Source organism: Botrytis deweyae (assembly GCF_014898535.1).
Source record: "Botrytis deweyae strain B1 chromosome Unknown BDEW_060, whole genome shotgun sequence".
NCBI classification, from domain to species: Eukaryota; Fungi; Ascomycota; class Leotiomycetes; order Helotiales; family Sclerotiniaceae; genus Botrytis; species Botrytis deweyae.
In genome coordinates, this window is record NW_024066267.1 from 132,604 (window position 1) to 156,564 (window position 23,961).

A 23,961-nucleotide genomic window follows, 5' to 3' on the forward strand; every position below is an offset into this window, starting at 1 on the left:
TCAACCCAGTCTATCACGTGCCATCACTGCATCAATCAAGACCCCGCCCGTGTCTTTACACTGGAGCTTATCAATCAGTTCTCTTCATTCGACCCTTCAATATATCAAGACTGTCCATTGGTGATAACACGTCAGTTTCCCATATCGATACGAACTTTGGGTTAATTCTTCTCATCAATTATCGTTAATTGTTGCTGATAGCTTGACGAGACAAACAGCAAGCATGAGTATCCCAGCGCTTCTCCAGGAGCATATTCCTGACCTGAGCTATTACGAATCAGTCTACAAAAATCTTCATCAAAATCCCGGGCTGTCACTCCAAGAGCATCTAGCCTCGGAAACTGCTGCAAAGGAACTCCGAAAGCTCCCCGATTTTGAAGTCCGTACAAACATCGGAGGCACTGGCCTCGTTGGAATTCTGAAGAACTCTTCTGGACCTACTGTTCTCCTCCGTGCAGATATTGATGCATTACCCGTCAAGGAATTGACTGGTCTACCATATGCTAGCACAAAAAGAGAAGTTGATGGTGCAGATGGCATTGAAAAGGATGTAATGCACGCTTGTGGACATGATATGCATATAGCATGTATGTTAGCCGCTGCAGAAACATTATCAAAAGCAAAGTCCACTTGGAAAGGTACATTGGTGATATTGTTCCAACCAAATGAGGAGCGAGGTGCAGGAGCGAAAGCTATGATAGAAGATGGATTGTATGATCCTGAAAGGCACGCGTGTCCTATTCCGGATGTGGTATTAGGACAGCATGTAATGCCACTTGCAGCCGGACAAGTGGGAACGCGAACAGGAATCTCTGGATCTGCTGCAGATAGTTTCCGAGTGACGGTTTATGGAAAGGGTGGTCATGCATCACAGCCTCATATGACGATTGATCCAGTCTTTATGGCTGCTAATATTGTGGTACGATTGCAAGGAATCATCAGCAGAGAAGTAAACCCCCAAGACTCGGCTGTAATAACAGTAGGGAGCGTTGTTGCGGGCATGACGGAGAACATTATTGCAGATGAAGCTGTGTTAAAGATCAATGTGAGGAATTTTAATCCTGAGACAAGGGAAAAGGTTTTGAAATCGATCAGAAGAATCGTGAAAGCAGAATGCGATGCTTCAAATGCTACGAAGGAACCCCTGTTCGAACCGACGAGCAGCTTCCCCTTCTTGGTCAATGATGATATCACCACACAAAAGCTATCAGATACTTTCGATGTTGTGTTTGGGGAAAATCATAATCGGAATTGCGCACCTTTGGGTGGATCGGAAGATTTTGGGACCTTGGCAACAGAGGCACCGAACAAAGAGGGTGGAAAAGGTGTACCTTCCTGTTATTGGCTCTTTGGTGGCATAGATCCTGAAGTCATCAGGAAAGCTAAGGAAGCGGGAAGGATGGAAGATGTCCCAATCAATCATAGTCCATTGTTCACGCCGGTTATACAGCCAACACTAAAGACCGGTGTGGAAGCTTTGGTTGCAGGCGCGTTGACATTTCTGAAAAGTTGAGAAGGGCGTCTTTAGAAACGTCTAAAGATGTACGCTAAGATTAAATAGAATACCGTGATAAGTCAAGTACACCAGATTTGCATTGTGAATGAAGGTTGACTTTCGAAATTTATCGACTTGCCAATCAGCCAGCTCCACTTTTTCACCAATAAAGCGACGGTGACATTAAGGAAGAGGACTGTCCTTTATATATCTAAGATAGACACATTCCTTCGAGAGTATGAAGTGAGTTGGCGCAGTGGTAGCAACTCCGGTTGGGACCCACATATGCTCCCCAAGCTTTGCCTGGTAGGTCGTGTGTCGCGTTTCCTGGCGCACTCGGTATACGATCCCCTTACTACCATGCCTTATGGCGGGTTCATATTCTTTTGTTCTTTTTACCATTTGTTCAATTCTTTTCTTCAAACTTTTTTTTGGACATCTCAGACTTCCACGGTTATGGTGGGTGCTGTATTGGAGAAGTAATTTGTGGAGCATTCTGTGTGTTTTGCAGATTTGAAGATATTCACTCTCCTTAAATTGATTAAATCAGGCGAAGGTCTTGTACAGAATTATCATCAACAGGAACATTCGGGTCATGTCTTTGTCTTCACCCTTGCAACCGCCGTTGCATCCCAAAGTACTATCGAACTGACAACATTCAATTACTTGTATCATGACAACCGACTCACCATCTTTCAAGTGGCGCGCTCAAGCAAGCTTGGACACTCTTACTTTGGCTCTTCAGGACGTGCAAAGCATTTTAAAGCCTCAGATAGAGGCAGGAGACGCATCTGTTTTAGAGTACATCCTTAACGTGGAGATCCCAAGATTTAGGAGTGTATACACGACCTCTGGTAAGTTTTGTTCAAATTCCTGATATCAGATAGTCTGGACTGCAGTCGAACAACCAAAATCCTTAGAAAATTCAACATCTTTGAGATATCGAGGTCCTTCAATTTATCAAATGGAGTTTGGGTAATGGCATCATCGAAATCTCGAAACCGAGTTCTTACATTGCGGTCTAGACTATTGGAAACCTGATTCTTATTTACATCTAAAGTTACCTATGGCATCTAACAAACTACCAGTTGATGGCACACGACCGAAACCACCGTTTTTCGATAAAGCTCCGCCCGAGGATATCCTTCAATTCTTCCAATCCTTCACTTCCGCAGACGACAAGCAGCCGCTGCCGACTGCGGCTAGAGCTCGAACCAAGATATTCGACCTCGTCAAACCCAAACATACTTTCAACAGAGTCCAGAAGCAGAAGAGGGCAAAGCTAGCGAGAGCTCCTGGTATCAAAAGCTATATTCTCCTCTTGAAAAGTCGAGAGAATGAAGGATTTCCGTTGGGCAGTGACTGTCAGCCGCCATTCGTACGCTTGCCTGTCGCGCTTCTTCTCAATTCCTCCACTACTTTCAAGCATCTCGTGGAAGCCAAGCGCCAGAGACTCCTCGATGACAGATGGGACGGAGTCTGTTACAATCCAAGAATCACCCAGCTTAAAAAGGCATATCTTACCGAATTCACCGTATATATCGACGCTCTGATTGAGGGCACTTGGGCGAAACAGAAAGTGGGTTATGCCGAATTAGCAGCATTAGGGAAGGAGATAATCTGGGATCTTATCGTAATATGGAGGAACATCTTGAAGGGAGGGTCAGACTCTGGCCAAGGTGAAGAGGATGAAGGAGTGGGCGAAGAAGATTTGATTAATCTCGCTATTCTGGGCAAATTCCTAGACGTCGAAGAGGAGTTTTTCGAAGGGTTGAGGAAGGTTGAACACGGGAGAGTGCAATGATGTCAAGGAACATCAATGAGGAGATATAGGCCTAAATTCTCTAGCTAACTATAATATATGAGGAATAGAACATCGAACGGATAGTTCTTACCATTGCATTTGCATCTTTGAACATATTCTAGCATTGCCATCTGCGATTCACCGTGGAACTTCAGGTTGCGTTACACTAGAAGCTCTCAATGACTTGAGACACCAACTCCATTGTGAATAATATACTGCTTCCAAACATTGAAAGTCTTTGATTGTTTGACTTAAGCCCGGATTATCAGACACTCCGGTTCGGAATGCTGTCGGTTTGATCTTCTGGCAGAAGCCATTTCATTGGTCGAGTCTCAATAAGGTAAGGTGCTCCATACAAGGAAAATCCGTTACCGCATCCCATTTCTATTTTGCTTCCAAGAGAGTTTGCGATATCGTTGAGTATCCTCTCTATATCTGTTGTTGGGCAACATGTCTACAGTTCTTCTGCTCGCTTAATGAAGCGAGGGACAAGCACTTTGATTGCCTGATCTTGCGGGAAAAGGATCCTCCAGTCTCTTCTGCATCGTCAGCCTGACTCATGTTTCAATTCCTCGATACAAATCATTCAAAACGTCATTGATACGCTAATGAAGATCAATCGTTGAGGATTAGATAACAAGTGGATAGGAATAGTTAGCATTGATGAATGTAACCCTATAAAGAAAATGCACCACGCTTCCGGCTTGCAAACACAAATTTTATTTTATTTTACAGAATTCAAGACTCAAGCGCCAACTAAGTTTGTCAGTTTGGTAAACTTTTCTTGATTCTTAATGGGCAGCTCAGATACGCAAGAATCGAGATCAGGTCATAGAGATGGACATCTAATTGAAGTATCAATATCCCCCACACTCTTAAAATGACGCGCGTTAATCTGAATTGCCGTGTGGTGGAGATTATTTATCCTGACAAACCTCGAACTATGCTTGTTGATCTAGATGAATTGGGTTTTCATGGAGGTCCGTTGGGGTTTCGAGCTGTGGTGTCGGTCAGTCGTGTAACATGTGAAGTTCCTCGGCAAAAATTGCTAAGATCACTACTACTACAAAAAAATGCTCAAAAGGTCCAAACATCTCCACAATCTGGCGCAATCTGAAGATCTGTCAGGGACGAAACTTAACAAGCATGTACTTATCAAATCATGGGTATTCATTGGAGTATAGGGTTCTGGATAAAGTCATATTCTTATCGGTTCGATTTTGCCGTTCTTTTGTTGTTTCATGTATATATGTCGTCCGAGAATTATTTCGGACAACATACCTCAAGTCACTGCATCTAGCGATTTTACTGGTCACAATTTCCCCTTGGACCTTCAAGATTATCCCGCATACAAACCGTACATGTGCTTGAATTACGATTGGGCAAAAATATCGTGGGGGTGATTGAAAAGAGTGCTAAAGCCTGGATGGAAGTAAGCCGCAGGGGTTAGCGACAGGGCAAAAACCACCCTGGTAGGTAAGGATTTTCCGGAGACAACTTCAATTCGGTAGGTAGCAGAATATATTGATTTGAGATGATAAGGCACTACATATTGAGGTCCTTTCGAAGATCCGGCACTCAGCATTATAAAGTTATTTCATGTCCCGTTCTCTACAAGTTATTTACTTAGCGTATGGCGGCAAGAACCCCACGATTCATTCCTTTACATTCTACAGACCTTGAGTTTTATTCTAGTTCTCATATTACATTTGCAGTGTAAGAAGCTTTCATTCCTTATTTACTTTCATGAATGTTTACTGATATTCCCAGGCAATTATTTTACTGTTTCCGAAAGTTTTCTTCATACCTATACATTCAGAATCTAACACGAGATCACCAAAAGACACAATGCAATTCTCAATCCTTACCCTCGTCCCTCTCCTCACTCTTGCGACAGCCGCTCCAACCACCACTAGAAGTAGAGCAAGCCTCGTTCAAACCTGTGTAAAGGCCGACCTCGGTAAATCATGCAATGCTGGTTTCATTAGTGGCGTCGCAGCAATTGGCCTTTGTACTTCTACTGTCATTAACGTGGAAAGTGGCATTTTTGCCTGCTCTGTTGAGACAACAAGCACAGCGACCTCTCCTAGAGCATCCACCTCAGTCTATGGTGATGCAGCGACGGACAAAGGAAAGCATTTGAAGGACTTGAGAAGGATTGTTGAAAGAGGTTTCCTGTTGTTTTGAAGTCAGATGGAGCGAAAGGGGTTGAATCGTGAAGGAAGATAAAAGGGACGAAAATGATATATGCTGGACAAATCTTGGATCGGATCTTTTATTTCTTACACTCTTTAGGTAAAGTTATTTTCTTCAATTGACGGGATATCAAAGTGGCATACAGTGGGATGTGAATGAGTATAAAGCGCTATGAACGAGTGAAAAGTCATCACTTGACTATGAACCAAATGTTGGAATGCACTTACCATTGACTTTTTTATTTTTCGTTATTAAGCACTCCTTTAGCTATGAGATGGATATTACTGTATTTTAGCCAGATACACGCAGGCGTCTTTCCACGTGGACCAATTCAACCTTTTGAAACATCCAAGTCATTTGGAACATTGCAACCATTAGGGACAATAAAACCATTGGTAGAATCGAACCTGTGTGAAGTATTGAAACCTTTATAGATATCAAAACCACTGAAAACATTGACATCTTGTGATGTATTGAAAACCTTGAAGGAGTTGAAGCAGTTGGAGATACTGAAACCACACGAGGTATTGAAAGCACCTGGGACTTTGAGATCATATAGAACATTGAAATCTTGTGATGTATTGAAATCACTAGATGTAGTCCACCTCATAAAAAAGTAGCAAATGATCTCCAGATAAATTCCACATGAGTCATATACCGGTTCTTCAAACTCCTTTTTGAAATTCGTGTTTCCTTATTTTCAGGACAGGTGTTCATTCGTGGTATGTAAAAATTCCTTCCAGCTATTAGGATTCTGTCAACCTTTTTCTCTCTTCCTTAATCCGCAATAACTCCCTCATCTTTGAAGATAATACCCATGACGAACCAGGTCCCCGAGCTATCTCGAATGTCAAGTCCCTAGGCAAATTCAAAGGGTGGCATTGAATGCTTGAATTTGATGTGAATTAGTAGATGTTTTCCGTGCTGTGAATATCCACTCTGTCACGAGTTTACTGCTCTTTCGCTTGCTTAACCAACTTTTGCATCCATAGAGCATTGTGCAGTGATGCAAACACTCAAAAGCGGCCAATCGTTTGGGAAGCTCATCAAAAATCAGTAGATGACTTTGTTCAGCACTCACAATAACAACATTGCATATAAGAGAAAGGACCAGCGATTGATCACTTGGTGTCATGGGCTTAAATTCTACACTCTGAAGAAGCACAGGTAAGTCGGCATGATGGGCAAATATTTTGGCCATGAAGATTGCAATCTTGCCAATGAAGCGAATGCTGTGACATATCAATGGCAATCCTGTAATTTGGGTGAAAAGACTGAGGGATTCTGTTTCGTTGATGCGCGGTAACGCTGTCTTTATATGTAAAAGCACCTCTTTCGAATGATGCATCCGCTTGTATAAGGTCATGTATTCTGGTTCTTGGGAATTTGTGGGGTAAAGGTGAGAGTCAATTCTACCGATCTGAAGATACCATACCATGCTCTTCGTAAGCAAAGCCATATAAACCCATAACTTTGAGATCTTGGAAAGTATCTCTATTCCGACGGAGTTTGATTGAAGAAAGGTCAAGGTCGAGATGGAGATGGAGATGGAGAGGAAATCGAGAGGGGAAGGGAAGGGAAGGGAAGGGAAGACCACCAAGGCTAAATTTCGGCTCGCAAAATTCACATTCCCGGTAATTATGTCATATTTGAGGGCCACCAGCCCACCCCACCTACTAAGAAGTAGATATAGAGTGAGGATAGGATGCTCTTATGATAAGAGTGCAACTTGCTCTTTATCTCACCAGTCTTGTTGAATAAGAACGACACTCGGATCGAGTTACTTATTTGATATTGAACAACAGGGCACTCATTGATCATTAACCTTACCTTCACAAACAGACCCTGATGAGCCAACGAAGATGGTCGCACCATCGTTTTTATCGACGAGCATGGAACACTACAAGCATCACTGCATTACGTATATCTCGTTCATTTCAATTTCACCAAAACAGAACCATGTCACGATCAACAAGTTAATTTCGAAGTATTTGAGGTTTTTTTCATTAGAGTCCTGCGACAGCAGCTTCAACTCTAAGGTGTTATCAAGATCGTGATCCTACATCATCTTTCAAGACTGCCGAAAAACCCAAGTACTTTAACACCATACCAAAGAAACCCAGCTGCAAACAAGATACGGAAACTCCAATATCTGCGAAAAGCTAGACCAGAAAAAACATTCGAATTTCGAATAAATCCTCCAGTACCTGCAGAGCCATTGCTTCCTGCCAGGACTTACACCATTTTTGACCCATTAACATCAAATCCATCCATTTATCCTCTCAGTCACCCCATCTCAAAACCCTTTCAAAACCGCAAAGCCCTTCCCATTTTCCGAGTAATTTCATCGCCATAACTCCACCACAATGCCGTCCACCAATTTCAGTAACCATTGGAGAACTCCAGCTCGAGAGCAATCATTTCTGCAAAATTTCGACCCATCCAGTGATTCTTTCCTTCATTCCTCTATTTCACCATAAAGTTATAAGCATTCCAGGTTAGATCATTGCATAAGAGTAGCTCCTTGCCTAAGGGAACATCTCGTTGCAATTCCGCCGCCGCTTTCATTGATGCTGATAGGAGAAAAAACCCGTGTATGAAAATAAGTCCTCGCCAAAGGAAATATCTACCTTCCAGGTTTCTTCTCCTATAGTTTCTGTTAATTTGAAGATTGCGATACACACGAGATTAGATCATTGCCTAAGAAAGCATGAAATGCTATGTTGCCTCCGCATGATAAAGTTTTTGATAGAAAGTGGTATGTCAGAATGAGTGCAGCCTCGCCAAAGGAAGCATCCATCTTTCACATTTCCTCTCATCATAGACCTTAAGAAAGGAGAACAAAACCTGTCAAACTATCCCTTGCCTAAGGGGATGAGTAAAACCTGGTTCAGTTCATCCCAATCATGGTGCGTAGTCGTGCAAATGCCGGTGTTGAGGTGCTGGAAGAAAAGAACTGGAAATCGAAAAAAATTGTCAGTGTACAGAAGTTGTGAGAATGATTCCTCGTTGAAATTTAGAAGCAGGAGGGTCCGTCATGAAAATCTTCGCAAAGATAACCTACAAAGAACTCATTATTGAAGACGCGTCCGCCTTCTTCATAAAATTCTTTGCAAATCCGATGTGAAGTATTCATGATTAGATGATTCCCATAACATTGAGTTGTTTGGAGAACGTTAGATTGGGGTCACTCGAAGTGTTGGTAGGACCACTTGGAAGGGTCGCCGCCCTCGCAAAGAATACAATCAAGCCCGAAGAAGAGGAAAACAGAGCAACATATAATACAGAAAATTAGACTTCTCTGACGGCCCATAAGCTTGAAGCAAGTATGGTACAGTAAGGACTTGTCGAAATCTCTTGAGATTTAATGCTTGCCGGAAAAAAAACTGGCAACACGTTCAAAAGAAGTCTTAAGAGCTTCCCAGGTAGCAACGACTGACTTGACCTTGACGACGAATCGGTGTAAGTGGAAAATTCCACTTCGGTATAAAATCGGGGTCAGGTAATAATCATATTCAGGAAGAACAGCAACTGTTGTGACCTGAGGGATTTGTACAAAAGCTGAAGCCGTTGCTGGTATCACCGCTAATCGAGATGTCGTGCGCGTCGCAAAATGAGATGCGTTTATTGTGGCAACTGGGATAATTGCCGGTCTCGGTGCATCAATTAATTGGACGACCCCTGGGGCAGAGGAGATGGCAGGGCCTCCAAGGTAGCCAACAAGAAAAGGGGTCAACAAAAGCATGAGGACAACCATTGACCAAGAGTAAACCTTAAACCTAGAAAGTGGTTTTCCCTTCCTAACAATCACTGGGATTGGAGTTTGTTCATCAAGTAATGCGCCATTCATGGCTGATCCATCACGGTTAGCGGTCCCGTGTACAAATGTTGGAGTTGCAGGATCGAATGTGACAATACCCGCAAGATTGAGGCGGTTCTCTTGTCCCTCAAAAGCCAAGGCAACTCCTGGGTAGTTTGAACATCTTGACCGAGAATTGTGGAAGATGTTAAAAGTGCGTCCTCAATTTCGGCCTTGACGCTTTCAGCCAATTCTTCTCTGAGCTCGACCTTGGTGCTTTCAACCAATTCTTCTCTGAGTTCAACCTTGATGCTCTCAGCCAATTCCTTTCGGAGTTCGGTCTTAACATCTTCAGTGAATTCGGCTTTGGCATCGGCTCTAGCGTTTTCGAGCCCAGCTCGAGCGGTCGCCTTCATGAGCGCAATTTCAGACGCGTCTGGTACAAATGAAGAGGGTCTGGATGGTGCGTCACGTACGATAGTACGTGTACGGACTGGAGTTACCAATTCCTCTTCTACCTCAAAAAGGTCGTCTTGATCAGTTGCATTTGAGGATGCCTTTTTAGTAAAATAGTCCTTGAGCATCGCAGTTTTACCCATGCCCAAATGAGCGTTGAGAGCAACAGCATGATGTTTCTTCGACTCTTTGTGAGCAGTTTGCTCTTTGACAAGCAGCTTTACTGTCTCCGCTAACTTTTTCTCTGCCAACTTTGCCTTCGTGTCGGTCTTCACGATGAGATTCTTCGCCGATTCAATATCTGTTTGAAGCTTGATGAGACCTCCCCGAATTAGTTTGTTGGAAGATTGGACTTCCAGGACTGAGTTTTTGGCAACAACAAGTTCACCTCTGATCTGGTTCTTTTCCAACTCAGAAACACTAGCAGATTGTTTGGTTTCCAAGACAAGTTTCTGGACAGAAGCTTCACCAGCAGAAACTTCAGCTTTGAGTTGCTGAATCATCTCATCATTCTCCTTGACCATTTCCTCTTTTTGTCTTTGTACCAAAGACAGCCTATGATGGTGACCATCAATCTCCGCATCCTTCTTCTCGACGATGTGTTGGTGGCCTCGTCGAACAGCGAGCATGTTTTTTTCGTAGTCTTTGTGGATCTTGATGATATCAGCCTCAAGGGCGTTGATCCTAGTTTGTTGCATGGTCTTCTCGGATTCAAGATTTTCGACTGATGTGCGATGCTGTTGGATCGTATTGGCAGAGCTGGTGATCTCAGCCTCAAGCGTATTGATCTTCATTTGATGCATGGTCTTCTCGGATTCATGCTTTTCGATTGATGTGCGAAGCTGTTGGATCACACTGGCAGAATTGGTGGAACTGAATTTGAATAAAGCTTGGTTAGCAGCGAATGTGGCCTTTTCTTTGGCTTCGATAGCTTGCGAGCGTTCAGCATTGGCATTGTTGAGGTCATTCTTGGCTGTGTTAAGCTCTGCCTGGAGTTCGTGAATGGCTTGATTCAGACCATCAACGGTGGCAGATCTTTCGGAAACACGCTGGAATTCTGGCCTCATTTTCTCGACCTCCGCCATTACGGAGGCAAGGTTTACCTGCGCATCGCTTTCTTTTTGCACGGAATCATTGAGCTCTTGTCTGGTAAGGTTCAGCTGTTGCACAAGTTCGTCCCGCTCATTGGTGAGTGACTGAATTCTTTCCTTCGTGATGCCCTGTGCTCGAGCCTCATCAATTTCCCTTCTGGCTTCGTCTCTCTCCTTGTAGGCTTCCTCAATTATAAAATCAGAAAGGTCCAGTGCTTTGGTATCGGCAATGTCCTGCCTTAGTCGTGCCACCGTGTCCTTTAGTCCGTTGACCTGAACGTACAACTCCCTGCACTCATTCTCACGTCCCTCAAGAGCGTTGCTGAGTTCGTTGTTTTTTGTTCGTAATTGGTCCATCTCGATCTGGTGACAAGTCCTCGCAGCTTCCAACACATCTTGTGCAGCTTGTAACTTGTGCCCCTTGAATTGATCTTCGCTCTCCAGACCATTGATTTTCTCCTCAAGTTCATCAACTTTCTTCTCTAGGTTCTCTTTTTCTCGAATAATTCGACCATTGTACTTGGCCAATGTAGCCTGCTCATTTCGCAGACGTTCGATAATGGAGTTGCTCGCAGCGGCATTCTCAGACGCTGTATCCCTCCAATCTGCTGATGATCCTATACCAAGAAGCTCATCGATCTGCATGCCTTTGTCCATACACTTATTTTCTAATTGACGGTTTTCGGTTTTGAGGTCGACGATTTCCATGTCAAGTGCGCCGAATTGTTTCTTAACATCCTTTTTATAGGTTTTCAATTCATCCCTGACAGCTCCGAGCTCAAGCTTAAGCGCGTCTACTTCGACGTTTTTGCCGCCATTGGACGAAATTCCAAATATCTTGGAGGACTGGAACTTATGGTTACCATCTGCAGAGACTGGAATCCATTAGTACAGCTCACATAAAGGATTCAAGTACCAGATATCATACCTGTTCCGTACATTCCGGCGCCGAAGATCACCGCTTCTTTCTTCTCCGCTGGTTGAGCTGGTACAACTCCTTCACTACCATGCTGAGGGTCGAGTACACCAGGCTCTGCAATTTATTAGTGCAATTCACGTAGAAAGTTTGAGATAGAATGTCATACCCGGGCCGAGGGTGTCTCCCATCTCCGTGTCAACGGATGGTTGAGCTGCTCCCTCATTGGAATCTGATCTTTGGGTAAATGGCTGTTGTGGAGCCTTTCCCTTACGTGGATTGAAAAGAGTTGGCTTGACGCTTGGAGCGAGGTTGTCGAGGCTGTTCTTGGACATTTTGAGACTGTGTGTGGAACCAGTTAGCTAATGGTGCAGAACATTTGGGCGCCGAAGAGAGATTGGAAGAATTACACTTGGATCTTCAACTTGGAATATTTGGGTATCTGTAAAGAAGATGAAAGCCGTAAAGGTTGAAAGGTTGAAAGTTTGAAAGTCTTTGTGCTTGGTAAAGTTTCTCTGTTGATGGAATTAATTAGCAAAGCGCACGACGAATGATTTGTGGCCGTTGATAGATCGAGAGACTTACGTGTAACGGCGTTCTGTTGTTCTGTTGATGAAGTTTCTGAAGATTTAATAGTTTCAATAACTTGCAAAAAGATTGTTTTGGTCTTTGTGTAAAGAGTTTTGGAGAATATGAAAGTTTTGGTCGTGTTTCGTACAGTTGGAAGAGTGGTGGGGTTGTTGAAGAGGTCGAAATTTGCAGATCCTTAAATGTATATTTCCAATCTTGATTGTGCGCGCTAGTGAGATTGTAGGTGAATTATTACGGGTTACTGACGGTTTATCACGGTACCTAGGTATAATTAGAAAGGCTGTGAATGGAGAAACTTGCTCATCTAATTGACATCGTCGCGTGGTGAATGTTTTTCAATGTGGGGCTCAGACAACCTCATTTCCATGACAACACTTACAATTACGGCAGCCTTGACTCATTTCACTTTTGGAGAGGAAAATAAAAAGGACTTAGATCGCGAGCTTCGGATGACAGTGCATTCTATGTTTGTATTCATCATATGATCTTGCGAGATTAGACGAATGTCTAGTAGGACACTCGCTTAATGTTCCAAGTTTGCTAGATCTTTTGACCCACAATTCTATGCTACTAGAAATGATATCAAAGTCGAATAGATGCGACCTATTTAAATTAACCACCAGCAGATTGATAGCAGGGAAACAATTTCTGGAAGTGTATATATATGACATGTAGTAACATTGACTTTATCCGTCGTGTTTCGCTTGGAAGTAAAGAGAGTTAGGTTGATGCCGACCAAACCGACATATATGTCTCTTTGTTTCGACTGAATCTGGTCTCTGTTGGTCTATTCTGTCTGCATCTTTCATGTCCATCCATAAGGGTAGAAACTGCTTATATTTATGGCACTACAGCCTCATACATCTTTAGACTCAACAAATTCATGTCCCTTTATCACGCTTCCTCTCGCCGTACAGCAATTCCAACGCAGATGATAAGGCAATACTAGTTTGTCATTAATTGAGGGTGAATTTCTTCAGGTGCGAGAGCACACCTCGGCAGTCAGATGTTCCAAGGTTATAATTGTTCCTTGGAAAAATGACAATATTCAGGTGACAAATCAAGAAACTTTCATCTTGAAAAGAACTACCTAGGTATTTGTGATTAGCTACCTCGGTATCTAGTGAATGCCGATGAATGACTGCAGAAGCCGAAAAAGTGTTGAATCTCTCGATCTTTCAATGCACAGATTTGGAGATGTCCAAAGTGAGGCCGCTTTTGGGGGTTATTCCTTTTTTCGCGCTGTACTATGAAAATCCAACGGTCTTTGAGTAGTGATTCGTAGGTAGTCTATAGCTCTTATCAAGATTCAAATTATTCTAATGATTTAAGTGTGCGTGCTTTCAAAACAATATTTCGCCAACTACCCAGGTATTCCTGACATCATTATCAATATCATCATTAACTACCTATGTCGCTTTGTCCCCCGCTCTTCTGGAAGTCAGATTCGGGTTCCAATTTTGATAATCGCCGTTATGATTACATCTTTAAACTTAATTAATTCAATCCTTTGAAATGTACTGGCTCGTGCAAATAGTTTGACTATTGTCACTAGCATTCACTAGGTAGCATTAGCAATTTCAATGGCACAAGCTACTCAGACCGAGTATTATTGATCATTTTAACTTTTAAATCCGTAAGGATGTGAGTATTCTCTTCAGAGCCTTGTTCAAACATCCATGGATACTTTAAGTTCTGTGACATGTGATCATGTAACTACTGCCTGTCATCTATAGCAATCTGAACTTAGGTGCATGAGCCTTGATTAGGTAGCCAAATAAGAGATTCCAGAAATTTTGGCTCCATTGATAGACAGAATCCCTTTCGTCCAAAGCCCCAATCAGCTTCCCTACCTCCAAGTGTTCGTGCAAGTACCTACCTAGCTTTGATAATGAACCCCACACTGAGAGCTACGAATGGACATCCGACACTTTACCTCAGGCAAGCAAAGAAATTCAAACATACAATCAAAAATGAGCCGTTGGCTTTGATAGATTCATTTCAATCTACAAACATTCAGCTAAAGATCAATCTTATCATAAGAGCGTTTTTGAGGGCATATCTTGATTAAGGGCCTATTACATTAATGGTACTGTCGGATACCTGGTTACTGCCAGACATTGAGTCGAAATATTGAGCCAAAGACCATGAAACTAGAAGAATTCAAGCCGGCTGTGACTCCACAGAAGAATAGATTAAGCTTGATAGCACCTACTTGAACCTTGGAGTTAAGATTTTGGCACCATGGTTAGGTCACCATAGGATCTCGTATACGTTTTAGCTTTTCTTCACCACATGGAGACGATCTATGTCTAACATCTATCTATATAGACTAATAGCACGAATTGTCAGTTGCTGAGGGCTTGAAGCGTGGTAATTCTCGCTGCATCCAATCTAAGCTTGTTTCATCTTTAGGCATACTAACTTCTCTATCACGTTTTGACTATTGGACATTGCATTACCGATTTAACTGGCATGGTTCTCTTTCTATTAAATCCAAGATCATCTCTCCAAATTCGTGATTGAATCCACGATTCAGCTGTTGATTTGCATGTTTCTCTCATTTGGTGGCCTATGCGAGTCTTTTACCGCACCACCAGATCCGTGACTCCGGTAAGACTCTTTTGTCATTATATAGTCCACTCTCACAATGCCCTCGACATAAAGTGGACTGGCTAATTAACATAATGTCAGTCTCGTCACAATCAGTGCAGCCTAGTGTCCCACACCATTAATTCCATTCCCGCGAAAGACATGCCAGAGCGACTAGCTATTCATTTAGACGGTGGCTATGTTCTTAGTAGTTATCGATTCGTAGATAGCACGTAGAAGCCTGGAGTTCTTCTCAAGCATCTAAATTGTCAGTTCTATAATACAATATCGTTTTGTAGTTGATAAGATAGCGTGTTTTACAGCTGTTCTGCAGGATGGCTTGACAGCATACTCCTACGTTCACAATGACTCAATGTTTGACTCGAAGATATTGTTTTATCTGGCAAATTTACAAGTGCTCAAGTTTTCTTGGGAGTAGCACGCAATCTAACTAGCAGTGAGGAGAAAGGAAGGTTGCCTTTACCAAGAGTCGGAGTTTTCTGGAGTCCATGAATAGATTTGGTGTCTAACGGAATGATATTGAACAGCCATCAAAACGACAAGACAGGTTACATGTTAGGGTTGATTCTAGAATGTATTGCAAGCCGATATTTACCCCCAGGATAAAACAGAAACCATCTATATGAGTTCCTAGCAGGAAACAAGTTCAAAATTCCAGATACTCGTTTCATTTCAATTGGCACCTTGGAAGTATTCTACGATCAACATGTGGAGTTTTCCAAACGGTTGATAGGACTTCGAAAATCTAAAATGCAACACATGATATTTTAGGTGCGGTGAAAATTCTAGGTTTCATGAAGGAAGCGGAAGATGCGCTGGAAAAAGCAGTCAAGTTCGTTGAGCCCTAGGGTGGACAAAGATGATCGTGATTGAGATAGAGCTGTAACGTCATACCAAATGATGCTTCCGACGGCGCACCATTGTTATTTTATGATTCTGTTTCTACTGTATAAATTGAGGAGAATGGATAGTAGTCGGCATTCTTAGTTGTGATCCTATTTTGATGTCCGATTACTGCTCAATACACGAGCTCGTACTTGCTTCGGGGTGTATGTTTCGCCTCCACGGCAGGGTAATGATCATACGAATATCAGTGGAGCATCCTTTTCTGATAATCCATTTCAACTATTAACTAGCTTGATTGATTAGTTGAGTACTGGTGGTATGCTATCCAAAGAAATGAGATATTATCATGAGGGCGAGCTCATAAACCCTTATGGCAAGCTTCGCTCCAATGTAGAAGAGTTTGAATATCTTTTACATTCAGTTTGAATTGTCGAGAATGAACCATATCACAGAATCAGTCTCTTAAGAGAACATCCTCGCTTTGGTAGTTGTGGATTTGAATTAGAAAAAAGGCGCAGGTTGGAAGTAGGTTTTTTATGTGATGTTGGTTTGAGGGACATGGAGATATGTAGTGTAGCTCTACGTAAGCGAAAAAAACAGGCGGAAATTGAGTACCCTTTCAAAGGACTTTTTCAATAGATTATAAATTCATTTCAAATTGAATACTGAAATTTGAAAAAAGCAAACGAAAATTTGAGTTTTCTTTGTATTGAAATCAAGTGTTTTTATTATTTGATATTATATTGAGAAGAGACCTGGAGGTCTTTAGTTGTTGAAGTTTTTTTTCTCGAATGGTGGTCAATTCCAAGGTTCCAAGGTTCCGCCTGTTAGGTATTTCGCTGATGTTGAGTGTGGCTTGAGTGTGGCTTTGATGTGGTCATTGCCCCTGGAGCTACCTACCTAGGCTAGCCTGGAGGTAGCCGGAGACAGCTTCAATACCCAAAATTAAATTTAGCGCAAGGCTACAAATAAATAACAAGCGAGGTCAACTTTCCAGCTCCATTTGCCTCGCCTTAAAGTATCTTCTACAGCTATGTCCGATATCAACATGCCAAGTTCTAAAAATATGGATGTCCCGACTAGGAAGCGTAAAGAACGCGATGGCGACTCTGCGAATGCCGGCGCAAAAAGTGATGGCGACGATTCGTTCAATGGAGCGCATTTGGAAACAGAACCCACCCCGAAACGACAGAGGACGGTAGAACCTAGACCGGTGCAGATTGAGGATGAGGAGGATTTGAAAAATGGAATGGAAGATCTTGAAGTTGAGGATGAAGATTCGCAACTTATGGTCCCTCGAGAAAAGGCACCAATGGAAGGTTACGACGATCTCTACCTTGATACCATCAATCGCAATGTCTTAGACTTCGATTTCGAAAAGCTTTGTTCGATTTCCCTTTCAAATATCAACGTATACGCTTGTTTAGTATGCGGGAAGTACTATCAGGGTCGAGGGACAAAGTCTCATGCCTATTTCCATGCTCTTGAGGTAGGGCATCACGTATTCATCAATATGCAAACACAAAAGGTCTACGTTCTACCAGAAGGATACGAGGTAAAAAATAAGAGTCTGGACGACATAAAGTTTGTATCTGACCCTACATACACAAAAGAGCAGGTTATGGCTATGGATCGTGAGGCCAAATCTTCTTGGACTCTATCTGGCAAAGAATATATACCAGGTTTTGTCGGTATGAACAACATCAAGGATAACGACTATTTCAATGTGGTAATACAAGCACTTTCTCATGTGCCGCCTCTTCGAAATTTCTTTTTATTGGAGGACTTTCACAACAAAGCGGAACTCATCAAACGAGTATCGATTTTATTCCGAAAGATTTGGAATCCAAGAGCCTTCAAATCTCATGTCTCTCCGCACGAACTTCTCCAAGAAATATCCCTCAAATCAAACAAGAAGTTCAATCTAACCACCCAGTCCGACCCTGTCGATTTCCTTTCTTGGTTCCTCAATAACCTACATCTCGCACTCGGGGGTTCCAAAACTAAACCTGGCTCTTCAATAATACAGAAGATATTCCAAGGAAAGCTGAAAGTCGAATCTCAAGCTATTACCGCCAAAGCCGATGCTGGTGATCGACTACGATTTGAAGATGCAGATGTCAAAACTGATGTTAGTAGGTTCATGCTACTCACATTAGATTTACCTCCAGCGCCATTATTTCAAGACGAATTAGAACGAAACATCATTCCTCAAATTCCTCTGACCAGTATCCTCGCAAAATACGATGGTCTGAAAGCGCAAGAGCATCTCAACATGCGCAAACGTTACCGATTACTTCATCCACTACCACCCTTTCTCCTCTTTCACATAAAACGATTCTCACACAACAAGTTCGTCGATGAACGTAATCCTACAATTGTCACATTTGACGCGCGCAATCTCGATATGTCACCATATATTGAACCCGACATGAAACATGCTAGACCTGGAGAACCAATATGGTACGATTTAGTTGCGAATATAGTACATGAAGCAGTCAGAGGGCGAGAAGATAGTGTAGAAGGAGAATCGGAAAAGAGGAGCTGGAAAGTGCAACTGAGAGATAAGGCGACGGGAGAGTGGAAGGTGGTGCAGGACCTATTTGTGGAAGGAGGGCAAAGAGAATTTTTGCATTTAGGAGAGAGTTACTTGCAGGTTTGGGAGAAGCGAAGAGAGGTTGTTGGGAAAGGGAAGAGCAAGGCTAACTGATGGGGATTCAAAATGCCGTAATTTATACCATTAGGGTCCTCCTTCAACAAGACTTAGTTGGTGATACAACTTCGGCTTTCTTCATTGGCAACCACTGCACTCTCTCAAAATCACTTGCAAATTTGATCGCCCAGGTATTCTTGGGCTATGACACGGACAAAGTGTACACATATCGGGTGATTAATTAGTACGTCGAGAGGAGATACCAGATGCAAGATGAATTTGTTGTATGATATAGTCAAGAAATGATACCAGGAAATTTAACAAATCATAAAATAAAGGCAGCGAAGACCTATTCATTATAGATGATCTCCCCGTCTTTTTCGCAAAGTGTTTTATTTTGTACGGGGTTTCTTGGGGTGTATCCGCTCATGAAAGTGTCGTTCTTGACAATCATTCTCCGAATTCGTCGTATCTGTCTGTTGCGTGAGGGGTCCAGAGACACGTGGCTCATGGTTTGACATTACTCGGTTGGCAAAAGGGGAAAACGGGTGGGGGAAGAGGTGGGGTATGCTACCTACATGTTCAAATGCATGGAACACAACCATGAATACCAAAAATAACACACAATACCATCACATGCATAAGATTTTCAGCAAAATTCTCAAGAGCCAGAAGCTACCTCATTATTGAGCTATGTATCTACCTCGATTTCATACATACAAGTAAACGTAATCACAAATGAAGATATCACGCATCCAGCCTCTTATATGACAAAACTCCCCCGGGCCAATTGATCCCCAACTATACGTTTGCAAAGCATATCATGCCCCCTTCCCGTTTTCATCCGCATGCCCATTAACACCATTAGTTATCTGTTTCCTCGACACTTCAAATATGACTGCTCCATTTCTTCCCGCCGGTGCCTTTTGCCAGTTACCTAAACGGTGGGCCTTTCCTACAGCTGCAATGATACATACACCATCCTTTCCCCTATCACCGCGTTCGAAGACTGATATGTCATTTATGATGCCGCGGGCTGGTGCTTGGGATCCATGTTTCTTGGTTTTTGCACCATTCATAGTGGTATCAGCGATTCGACCAACGGGACCCATAGATTCAAGGCTTTTTCTGTCGGCACTGACTCTCCAAGCTCGAACTACACCATCCCAACTACCACTGAGTACGACGTCGGAGTAGGGAATTGTGGTTAAAGCTGTAATCCAGCGGGGCGAGGGACGAGGTACGATTCTTTTGGAGGGATCGGTTTCTGCGGATGCTTCTTCGGGTTTTATTGGCTCGTCTGCTCCGTGAGCTTGAGACAATGTGTAGATTGGCTTTTTCTTGTGAATGGTCCAAAGAGACAGTGATCCGTTGTCACCTCCAGTAATGAACATATCCTCATCAACCATAGCTATACGGTCGATACTACCCTCAAGAGTACGGAGGTCATTAGGATTGTTCTTGTGACGAGATTTCTTCTCACCTCCACCGCCACGGAAAACAAGTTGTGTTTCCTCCACCACTTTCCATAAACGGGCTGTACGATCACGAGCGCCTACTGATATGCAGCGTTCTTGGGCAAGAGAAGCGATATCCACAACTTCATCCTGATGACCGAACAAAGTTTCCACATATGCACCTTCATCCAAACTCCATATTTTAATTGTTCGATCCTTTGAACTGGAATATAATTGATTTGTTCCTCTTCTGAAAGCTAACCCTGTGATTGCGTCTCGATGTTGCGAAAAAACTCGAATGGGTCGAAGAGTCTCTGCATTCCAAACAATAATCTTTCGATCCACACCACCAGTTACAACGAATTTACCATCTTGTGAGGCGGCCACACTAATAATTGCGTCGGTATGCCCCATGAAGGATGTCACTTTCGACTTTCGTTGATCCCCTCGTACTGAAGCTACTAGGGTAGGCTTTTTCTTCGGCGGTGGTGAAGGTTTCTTGCTCTTCTTCTTGCCTTTCTTTTGCGGATATTGGTCCCTTGGTAAGTCCTGTATTTTCCACTTGACTAGCCACATATCCTTGGTCACAGTATAAACATATGGCGCACATGTAGCTACACTCGTAAATGAATGCGAATCCTTCTTAAAATGACAACTCGATGCTTCCCCAAATTCCAATTCGTCTGCCAATGTTTTGTATATTTTTCCTTTCGATTCCGCAACATCTTCTTCTAAGCGTTCGGCGATCAAATCTCGATCAATGTCCTCGGCGTTGAATCCAACTTCATCATCTGCTACCTCCTCCCGGATATTTTGCAAATATCTTTCTGCTAATCTCAGCCTGCGCTCCGCCGCAGTTTCTTCCTCTCCCTCTCCCTCTAATTCATCATCCGAGGTGAGATCTGCAACATCATCGTCCAATTGACCTCCTTCACTCTCCGAGTCGCTTCCAGAAATCGATTCATCTCTTTCGGGTTTTTTCGCAGGTTTTGGCTGTTTCGCGGGAGCTTTTGATGAGGCAGCTAATCTTTTCTTGGGTAATTCTGGGGCATCATTTCGTTTCCTCTTCTTTTGGGAGTTGGGTATTGTGAAGAAAGAAGACATAATTGTGGCGGTTGTGAAAAGGAAAGGTCACAATAGAAAATACAGAAAAATGTTCGTCCTATCAAAATAATTTTTTGGGGAGAATTATTCTGCCGCAGAATTTCGAGACAGGGATTGAGTGGATCCAAAATGGAGAGTGTAGCACGTGACATCTATCGAGATTAAAGGTTATGGATTCATACATCAAAAGAATTACAGATCATGTTCGTAGAGATGACATACTAGGTAGCTGTAGACTCATAGATTATCTGGATCTATATCTCGCAAGAAAATCATGACCAAATTGAAAGTTGATTAATCGGGATTTTATTCATTCTTACAATCAAATGTTCAAGCTTGTGGCGCTAAGACATAAGCATGTTAGCGCCGAATTGAATGAGGCAGCGAGAGCTACACGCGTTGGAGCTCCAAAGTCTCAATAGTTAATACAATCTGAAGCTTCATCCTACAACTTAAATCACTATCAATATGTAAGTTTGAATGAAAAAAATGTCTTTGGATGACTGCGCTGACAAGATCATTTTCGTAGGGAGGTCTTACTTGGAATAACTGGCAAGGACTTTACCATCATTGCGGCTTCAAAAGCTGCCATGAGAGGTGCAACCATTCTCAAAGCTTCAGATGACAAGACAAGAGCATTAAACCAACATACCTTGATGGCATTCTCCGGAGAGGCTGGAGATACAAGTAACTGTCCACAGTCTTCTGCAACAAAATAACATGCTAATATTAGCGCTTCACAGTTCAATTCGCAGAATACATTCAAGCCAACGCTCAACTTTACTCCATGCGCAATAACATCGATCTCTCCCCATCCGCGGTTGCTCACTTTGTCCGTGGTGAATTAGCACAATCTCTTCGCTCCCGCAAACCATACAATGTCAACCTTCTCCTCGGCGGTGTTGATCCTATCACCGACAAGCCCAGCCTATACTGGCTCGATTACCTAGCGTCACTTGCACCCCTTCCATATGCAGCTCACGGCTATGCACAATACTACTGCCTGTCTATTCTTGATAAACACCATCACCCAGATATTGATTTTGAACAAGGAATGAAAGTTTTGAGGATGTGTACGGATGAGTTGAAGAGGAGGTTGCCGATTGATTTCAAGGGAATGACTGTTAAAGTTATTACGAAGGAGGGAATTAAGGAGCTTGATTATGATGACAGTGCGAGAATCGACTGCCCTTAAAGGGTTGATTCGAGGATGATTTCTTATGAGGGGCCCTTTATGACACAGGAGATAAACTATGAATTAAGGTATGGGTGTATATTAGCGTGGCATCAAATGGCATAAACTGGCGATACCTATTTCGATGATTCATTACTGGAAATGCATTGTGATTTGATCCGTCTAGAAATTTTTGGCATATTTGAAATGACGCTCCGCTAGACCTTCCAGGGGACCACTGCCATGGTGGCTACCTTTTTTTTATCCACGACATTCGCAAACGTTGTGGTTCAATCCTACCAGTCTTCTTGCCGGGTACACGCAGGAATTGTCTTAAGCCTAAGGGTTATCGATGCCTACCCTCTTTCTCCATCGTCCGTATCTTGCTGCGTGCAACTAGTATTGATCTTCCAGATGGTTTGGACAAAGATCAACCATGGTAAGAGCGTAAAGTTCAACTTACACGACTCCAGCCTCACATGCCCCAGTAAGAAGATGTAATTTTCCAAAGACTTCTTTCTTGAAGTACGGTCTCAGGCGGGTTCTCCTTTTTATAGCCGAAACCTAGATGTAGGTCACATTCATAGATGTCTATCATTATTCTGGAAGTTGGACATCGATCGACGGTCTAGAACATGGCTGCATCTTTAACATGGCGAAAGCTTCTTTTCACTTCATCAAAAAGATAGGTAGACATGCATAGTGACCGATATTGAGATGGGTATTAAAGAATGTCTATTTAACTTTGAGGGTATAGATGCAGTGGATGTCTAGAAGGGGAAAGCAGATTTGAGACTGACAGGAGGACTCTCAAACCTTGATCTTACGAGTGTCATGTGCTGTTATATGTATAAATACAGTACTGTCTATCAAACCAGAGCTTATACCTACAAACTGATCTAAATTATATCTAGATCCTTCTCCATCATTGAACGTATCGATATCATTTTCTAGTGACAATATGTGGTAAGATAACATGGTGGTTGCGATACTCGCCCCGATGTTCGACTGAAACACAATTGATGACTGTGCGACGTCATTTGATACGAACCTACTCGTGTCAACACCAGACAGGGAGGGGAGGACACTAGTAGTCAAGATCATTGAGATGAAGAATGGTAAGAGAAGTACTTCGTAGGTGATTTCTAGCAATAACGTCTCATATAGGTAGCTACCTAGTAGGCAGCAACCAGATAAATATCATAAATATATCAAGATTTATTATGCAAACAACATGGTAGATTAGGAGTGAAGTGATGGAGCGTAGCGAAGAAGCCTCCACGGCAGTGGCCCAGCGGAGCGTCATACAAATCCATCCAATGAATACGTAAGTGAAGATAATTGCAGTGGCTAAAACCTTGATACTCCAGCTACCTAGTACCTAGGCTCAGGGTAGGTAATAGATACGTGCACTCTGTGTATATATAATAAGACTGAATAAATGCGTCGGCACGTTGTAGGTATCTACTCCGTAGTAGATGTCGAGTGGGCAGCTGGAAATAGCTACAGTAAGTATGATGATATACGACAAAGGTGCGGATGTAGTTCATTTAGTAAGTATTACCCAGGTAGGTATATAAAAAGATTAGGTAGGTAGGGTGTCTGTATAGCAGGTATTCATTTTACTAGGTACAGGACGGAACACGATGCGAGCGGCGGGATGATATCAGGCTCGCCTGGGGACCTAGTAGTTAAGGGACTTTTTCCAGATGGAACTTGAGTACTTTAAAATTCTTGATTTCTCATTGGTTCACCATTATTCATCA

General features: G+C 42.7%; 8 protein-coding genes across 8 annotated transcripts; 5 read left to right on the top strand and 3 right to left on the bottom strand.

Moving 5' to 3' along the window:
* Nucleotides 1-223: 223 nt before the first annotated feature.
* On the top strand, nucleotides 224-1,513 carry EAE98_012190 (uncharacterized protein; the record flags this gene model as incomplete). The annotated part of the gene is made up of 1 exon (XM_038959815.1): nucleotides 224-1,513. One exon carries the CDS (start codon nucleotides 224-226, stop codon nucleotides 1,511-1,513), a length of 1,290 nt encoding a protein of 429 aa, XP_038803850.1.
* A 655-nt stretch (nucleotides 1,514-2,168) lies between these two features.
* On the top strand, nucleotides 2,169-3,299 carry EAE98_012191 (uncharacterized protein; the record flags this gene model as incomplete). The annotated part of the gene is made up of 2 exons (XM_038959816.1): nucleotides 2,169-2,349; nucleotides 2,584-3,299. The coding sequence occupies 2 exons, from the start codon at nucleotides 2,169-2,171 to the stop codon at nucleotides 3,297-3,299; spliced, it is 897 nt and encodes a 298-aa protein (XP_038803851.1).
* A 1,848-nt stretch (nucleotides 3,300-5,147) lies between these two features.
* EAE98_012192 (uncharacterized protein) lies at nucleotides 5,148-5,486 on the top strand (the record flags this gene model as incomplete). The annotated part of the gene is made up of 1 exon (XM_038959817.1): nucleotides 5,148-5,486. One exon carries the CDS (start codon nucleotides 5,148-5,150, stop codon nucleotides 5,484-5,486), a length of 339 nt encoding a protein of 112 aa, XP_038803852.1.
* Nucleotides 5,487-8,859: 3,373 nt separating this feature from the next.
* EAE98_012193 (uncharacterized protein) lies at nucleotides 8,860-9,252 on the bottom strand (the record flags this gene model as incomplete). The annotated part of the gene is made up of 1 exon (XM_038959818.1): nucleotides 8,860-9,252. One exon carries the CDS (start codon nucleotides 9,250-9,252, stop codon nucleotides 8,860-8,862), a length of 393 nt encoding a protein of 130 aa, XP_038803853.1.
* Nucleotides 9,253-9,341: 89 nt separating this feature from the next.
* On the bottom strand, nucleotides 9,342-12,092 carry EAE98_012194 (uncharacterized protein; the record flags this gene model as incomplete). Its single annotated transcript, XM_038959819.1, has 3 exons — nucleotides 9,342-11,716; nucleotides 11,770-11,874; nucleotides 11,927-12,092. 3 exons carry the CDS (start codon nucleotides 12,090-12,092, stop codon nucleotides 9,342-9,344), a joined length of 2,646 nt encoding a protein of 881 aa, XP_038803854.1.
* Nucleotides 12,093-16,855: 4,763 nt separating this feature from the next.
* On the top strand, nucleotides 16,856-18,517 carry EAE98_012195 (uncharacterized protein; the record flags this gene model as incomplete). The annotated part of the gene is made up of 1 exon (XM_038959820.1): nucleotides 16,856-18,517. One exon carries the CDS (start codon nucleotides 16,856-16,858, stop codon nucleotides 18,515-18,517), a length of 1,662 nt encoding a protein of 553 aa, XP_038803855.1.
* A 764-nt stretch (nucleotides 18,518-19,281) lies between these two features.
* Nucleotides 19,282-21,021, bottom strand: EAE98_012196 (uncharacterized protein; the record flags this gene model as incomplete). Its single annotated transcript, XM_038959821.1, has 1 exon — nucleotides 19,282-21,021. One exon carries the CDS (start codon nucleotides 21,019-21,021, stop codon nucleotides 19,282-19,284), a length of 1,740 nt encoding a protein of 579 aa, XP_038803856.1.
* A 273-nt stretch (nucleotides 21,022-21,294) lies between these two features.
* EAE98_012197 (uncharacterized protein) lies at nucleotides 21,295-22,352 on the top strand. The gene is made up of 3 exons (XM_038959822.1): nucleotides 21,295-21,491; nucleotides 21,551-21,708; nucleotides 21,765-22,352. Coding segments are annotated over exons 1-3 (612 nt in total). The 5' UTR covers nucleotides 21,295-21,489; the 3' UTR covers nucleotides 22,217-22,352.
* Nucleotides 22,353-23,961: the final 1,609 nt, after the last annotated feature.